A 5716-nucleotide genomic window follows, 5' to 3' on the forward strand; every position below is an offset into this window, starting at 1 on the left:
AGAGAGAGATTCGATCGCTGCTCTGATACAATTTGATAGGAAATACTTAGATCCAAGTATTTCCTATCTATTCGAGTGGGGAAAACAGCAATAGAGTTGCTGTTTTTCTGCAGGAAATCAGCCCAAAGCACAAGGAAACAGTAGAAAACAGAGAAAACTGTAGGAAATCTGAGAGAAAAACACGCAATGGACTTATATTCCACTAGTAGATGATCAAAACGAAAGCAAGATACAATGTTCTTCGATTCGAGAGGAAGAACAACTCTCCTACAATCTCCGGCAACGCCAAGAGCCCAAGCAAGAAACCCTAGATCTCAAATTGCATTCAAATTCAAGATGAGCCCCCCTCCCTCCTAATCCTCCTAATTAACAATAAAGGATTCCTACAAATTACCTAAACAGCCCTTTGCATTCAAAAATTTCCCTCTCACATAATTAAATTAGCCCCAAGTGGGGTCCACCTTGTCTGCCCCCGCCTGGTATAGACCCGGGCTGAACCGGGTCCAGCCGGCCCCTCCTGGGCCGGTTCACGCGTAACATATTCCAAAGAGGGGTTTCCAAAATTAAGTTATAGTATTTGGAAAGCTTTTTGAATTTCATATTTGAATTAAAATTCAGTTAAATAACTTTCCTAAGTTCTTGGACTTAATTTAGGAAAGCAATTAATGCCTCTTTAAAATTTGAATTTCAAATGCGTAGGCTTGGGGGAAAGGTGGGCCGGTGGGTGGAGGGTTGGAGGCCGACGGCTAGATGGCCGGCCGGCGGGTGGGGGAAATATTCGGCGGCTTGGGCGGCCCAAGGAGGTCGAAGGCAAAGGTGGGAAGGGCTCGGGTTTTTCCAAAAGAAGTTTGAGGGTGGTGATGCAGGCGGTGGGGACTTTAGGTGAGGAAAAATGCAAGGGAAGAGAAAAATAAAAAAAGAAATTGAAAAACCGCGAACCTTGGAATCCACCAAGATTGACGGGTATTGCTTTTTCCCACAATGGGTTTCTCCTCTCAAGAACTCATAAAGAGATCTAGCAAGAAAGTTGAATTCTCATTCATAATCATCATTAGAAGATAATACAAAAACTAGGCCTTCATATATAGGCCTCCAAAGCACAAAATGTAAAAGACACAAATGCCCTCAGGCTACAACATGACACAAATCCCTCATAGGGTTACAAATGGAAAACTGAAAAATAAATAAAAGAAATGCACTAAAACACATAAATAAAAACTATGAATTGTAGCCGTCGATCTACGATCCTGCCGATGTCGAAATGTACGGTGGATGTCCTCATCACCTTGCTTCATCGGTTTAGACTATAGAATAGTAGTGTTTTTGGCATTGCTCTTGTTATTCGATTTTTAATCAATATAGGAATTTCCAAATCAACTGAAAAACACAATCCCCATGGTATTACTGGATAGCCATTTTATATGCCTTATAGGTAATAGGTGTTAACTTGTTAATAAGATCTTTACTGTGAGATTTAAACTTCTCAACTCTACTTGAGGTAGAGTTTATTCTCTAAGTATAATAGGTGGATATGCATTGCATAAACTGCACTTGCAGAGTAATGAGTTTATTTTTTAGTATTTCTTCATGCTTGCTAGAGCTCTAATGATTTCGACATGCTTTGTTGTGAGTCTCACTTCCTTTTAATTAATATGAAACTTAATCTTTGTGATTTTATTGTAGGATTCATCGCAATGTATGCAACTCTCGCAAGTAGAGATGTGGTATGTTGAAATTTTTAATATTTTTTCTTTATCTTACTTTATTTAGTTTTAGTTCAATTAGCTTAACATTCTTAGTCCTGCTTGTGAACAGTGCTTGCTCTTCTTAAAAGAGTTGATTCTTTCTTTCTATTTTTATTCAATACCTTGAAGAAGTTGCTCATTTCCTTTCCCATTTGTTGTACTGCTTTTCTAGGACTGTTGCCTGATTCCTGAGTCACCCTTTTATCTGGAAGGAAAAGGTGGCCTTTATGAATTTATAGAGAAGAGACTTAAAGAGAATGGCCACATGGTTCTTGTTGTTGCTGAGGGAGCAGGACAAGAGCTTATTGCTGAAAGCATGCGCTCCATGGATCATGAAGATGCATCCGGAAATAAGCTGCTCCTGGATATTGGCCTCTGGTTATCGCAGAAGATTAAGGTATACTTATTCAGCATATTAGCAGTGAAATAATAACTAAGATTTCGTTTGGGATGGTTTTAAAATAGCTTTTTAGTACAAAAAATTTTATTTTTGTACTAAAAAACTGTTTTAAGAAGCAGTAAGAAAGCAGTCCCAAACGAAGCCTAAATCTATATGTTCCACAATTTTATGAATCCTAACTGTTTTTGATTTTGTGTGATTGTTTTAATTAAAACATTTATCTGAGAAATTAATAGAATAGTTATTGTGGAAAGTGGATATTTATGGAACTTTCTACTAATTACAGGACTACTTCTCAAGCAAGAAGAAGATGACCATAAATCTTAAGTATATTGGTGAGTTAGTTTGTGTTGATATTTTTTCTATTAAATCCTGCTGTCATAAATCATCCGTCCTCACTGGAATGTTTTAACAGATCCGACATATATGATCCGTGCAATTCCCAGCAATGCTTCTGATAACGTGTACTGCACTTTGTTGGCTCAGAGTGCTGTACACGGTGCAATGGCGGGTTATACTGGTTTCACAGTAGCGCCTGTTAATGGCAGACATGCTTATATACCATTTTATGTAAGATCCCTTAAATCTTTTTCATTATTTTTGAGATATGTTTTTTAAAGGAAACACGCATTCATCCTGAATGTCTACATAACGAGGAACTTGTAAACATGTGTTATTTTCATTGAGCATTGAAATGCTTAATTGTTGCTTGGAATTTTTTAATTGCTTTTTCCCACTAATTCTATTTGGAAATTTTAGACTTCGTTTGGGACTGCTGTCTTACTGCTTCTTAAAGTAGCTTTCTAATGCAAAAATTAAAATTTTGTACTAGAAAGTTGTTTTAAAAAGCAGTAAGAAAGTCATCCCAAATAAAGCCTTAATCACTTCACGTTGAAAGAAACCTTTCATGATCATGTAATGTCTTTGATGACAGGATGATTAATGTCCTAGTTCATAACAAATAAAATTTAGGCTTCGTTTGGGACGGCTTTCTTACTGCTTCTTAAAGTGGCTTTTTAGTACAAAAATTAATTTTTTTTTACTAAAAAGTCGTTTTAAGAAGCAAAGAGAAAGCCATCCCAAACGAAGCCTTAGTCTTCTTTACATATGTTGGGTAGCTCAAATTATGCTTCACATTTCATCAAATTTGGCAGCATTTATGCCTTGGTAGTGAATTTAATGCATTGAAGCCTTGGGAAAAGATTTGGAGGGAATTTTAAGATTGACGTTTCAAACATGTGGATTATCATTTAGTTCAGAAGATTTGGAAAACCATGAATGCTAAATTTCTGATGTTTTATTTGAACCTTAACTTTTGGCAGAGGATCACTGAAACTCAAAACAAGGTTGTAATTACAGACAGAATGTGGGCAAGGCTGCTCTCTTCAACCAACCAACCGAGCTTTCTGAGTCAAAACGCCATTGAAGATGCAAAGAAGGAAGAAGAGCCAGCAACTCAGTTGTTGGAAGGGGAAAATAGTACTAACCATCATGACGACGAAGAGCTTTTCTCTTCAGCCAACCAACCGAACTTTCTGAATCATAACGCCACTGAAGTTGCAAAGAAAGAAGAGAAGCCTCCAACTCAATTGCACGAAGCAGATCTTTGTGATAATGGTGTAGCAAACAAACCTTCCGGGTGAGGTCCTTCAAAATTCACTGTATTATATATTAGATATATAGATTAGGATAAGCCCAGGAGCAGAGACTTATATTTTTCTCTGTGGAGGTTGTTTGTAAGTTTTATATGTTTTATGCCATGATCATTTGAGGTATTATGTAAAAGATATATAATACTTGTTACAATAGAAACTGGTTTGTTAAGCCAATTTTGTACAATGCCTATATTTTAGGTAGATCCTAATCTATTGTTCCTCGTTTAAATTTCTTCTAATGATTGGTGATTTTCATGAAATCAATTAGGCTTCATTTGAGATGATTTTCCTGCTATTTTTTAAAATAACTTTTTAATAAAAAAATTAAGATTTTTAACTAAAAAACTGCTTTAAAAAGCAAGAAAAAAGCCGTCCTAAACGAAGCCAGAGGCTTCGTTTGGGCGGCTTTCTTCCTGCTTTTTAAACGGCTTTCTTCCTACTTTTTAAAGCTGCTTTACAAAACAGTAAGAAAGCCGTCCCAAACGAAACCTTAGTCTGTGATGGTATACCTAGAAATTAGCACTTAATGCTGAACAAATTCAACTGGAAACTGAGTAATGTATCTACAATCCAGTCTTAGAATGATGGACGGTTTCATGGCATCCTCAAACAATTGACCAAACTTAGTAATCATTTACTAACTGAAAGTTGCGTGGAAGTTCTTAGGTGGGTATAAACTTCATCAGACTAGTTTAAATTAGTAACGGCCATATCCAGAGGCCTTTCACATAGCTGCAACACTCCATGTATTGATTTGATGGTTATATTGCTGAGATAGTTCAACAGTGAAAGTGAAATTAGGAGTTTGAATCCTTATGTAATTGCAATGATTCTTCCTTATTACTCTAAACTTTTGAATTTGTAGAAGTTTATATGCTATTACATTTTTACTCAATTTAACACATTATATAACTCTTCCTGGATGATAGAAGGTTAATTTTGATGCCTTTGTTGCAGCAGGTGCTGCTTCAGATGGTGCTTATCTATCTCTGCTATTTAATGATCTTTGGTGCATACAATGGTACATATGGCTGAACTTTGTTCTTGTGAGAGTAAGTATTATGCTTGCTGGCATTCTTAGAGGGGGCTTAACTGAGTAGGTGAAGTTTTCGTCATTGCGACGGATTTTCTTTCTTTCTTTCTTTCTTTTTTCTGCGGGTCTTGAATTAAGAACTAGAGAGAATATCTAACCCATTCTTTATGCTTGTGATGACTTGATGAGACAAATCTCAAGGGCTTTTGCCTTTGGATCTAATTGATTTTCTTATTTGACTATTTGTGTCTGGGGAGCTTTGAGCAAAAATAATTTTATAATGGTATGGAAATGTTTATCAGGGGAGTGAAGGGAGGGAATCAAAAGGGGGTAAAATTGTTAATAGTTGTGAATATTGACATTTGTGTGATAGTTTACATGATATAGGTGGGAGGGTGGGAGTTCTATACATAGCTAAAGTTTGAGTTGTATGTATGTAATTTATCCTATAATATATTTTAATACTTAGTATTCTATTAGCTATAAATAACTTTGAATAATTGATGCAATCATGACATAATGTTGTTGAGCAGTATACAACAACAACAAGTTTTTATGCATTATTTGAGCAATATACAACAAGTCATAAAATTATTAAGCATCAACAAAAATTGTATCAACTTATTATTAAATATAAAAAAAAAAATCATATTCTACTATTTATAAGTTTTTAATTATTTTACTATGTATGACTTAAAGTTCATATGTGATCATTCTTTTACTGTTTTCTAAAACAAATTTTTAGTGCAAAAATTGGAGAAAAATGATTTATGAAGCCGACCTCACATAGTGGGATAAATTCTTGATGTTGTTGTTGAAAAAAGTTTTGGTACTAGAAAGCAATAAGAAAGTTATCCCAAACGAAATCTTATTGAAGCATAAC

General features: G+C 35.4%; 1 protein-coding gene across 2 annotated transcripts in view; it reads left to right on the plus strand.

The window, feature by feature from the left end:
- The window catches only part of LOC110103119 (ATP-dependent 6-phosphofructokinase 6), a 25561-nt gene extending 21522 nt beyond the window's left edge, over positions 1-4039 (plus strand). For both annotated transcript variants that reach the window (XM_020831704.2, XM_020831696.2), the window contains 5 exons: positions 1684-1724; positions 1918-2142; positions 2432-2480; positions 2561-2715; positions 3468-4039. In XM_020831704.2, coding sequence (XP_020687363.1) covers positions 1684-1724; positions 1918-2142; positions 2432-2480; positions 2561-2715; positions 3468-3788 — 791 coding nt within the window. In that variant the 3' untranslated portion in view covers positions 3789-4039. The remainder of the gene's footprint in view (positions 1-1683; positions 1725-1917; positions 2143-2431; positions 2481-2560; positions 2716-3467) is intronic.
- The last annotated feature ends 1677 nt before the right edge of the window (positions 4040-5716 follow it).

This window comes from Dendrobium catenatum, unplaced genomic scaffold (assembly GCF_001605985.2).
Source record: "Dendrobium catenatum unplaced genomic scaffold, ASM160598v2 fragScaff_scaffold_465, whole genome shotgun sequence".
Taxonomy (NCBI): Eukaryota; Viridiplantae; Streptophyta; class Magnoliopsida; order Asparagales; family Orchidaceae; genus Dendrobium; species Dendrobium catenatum.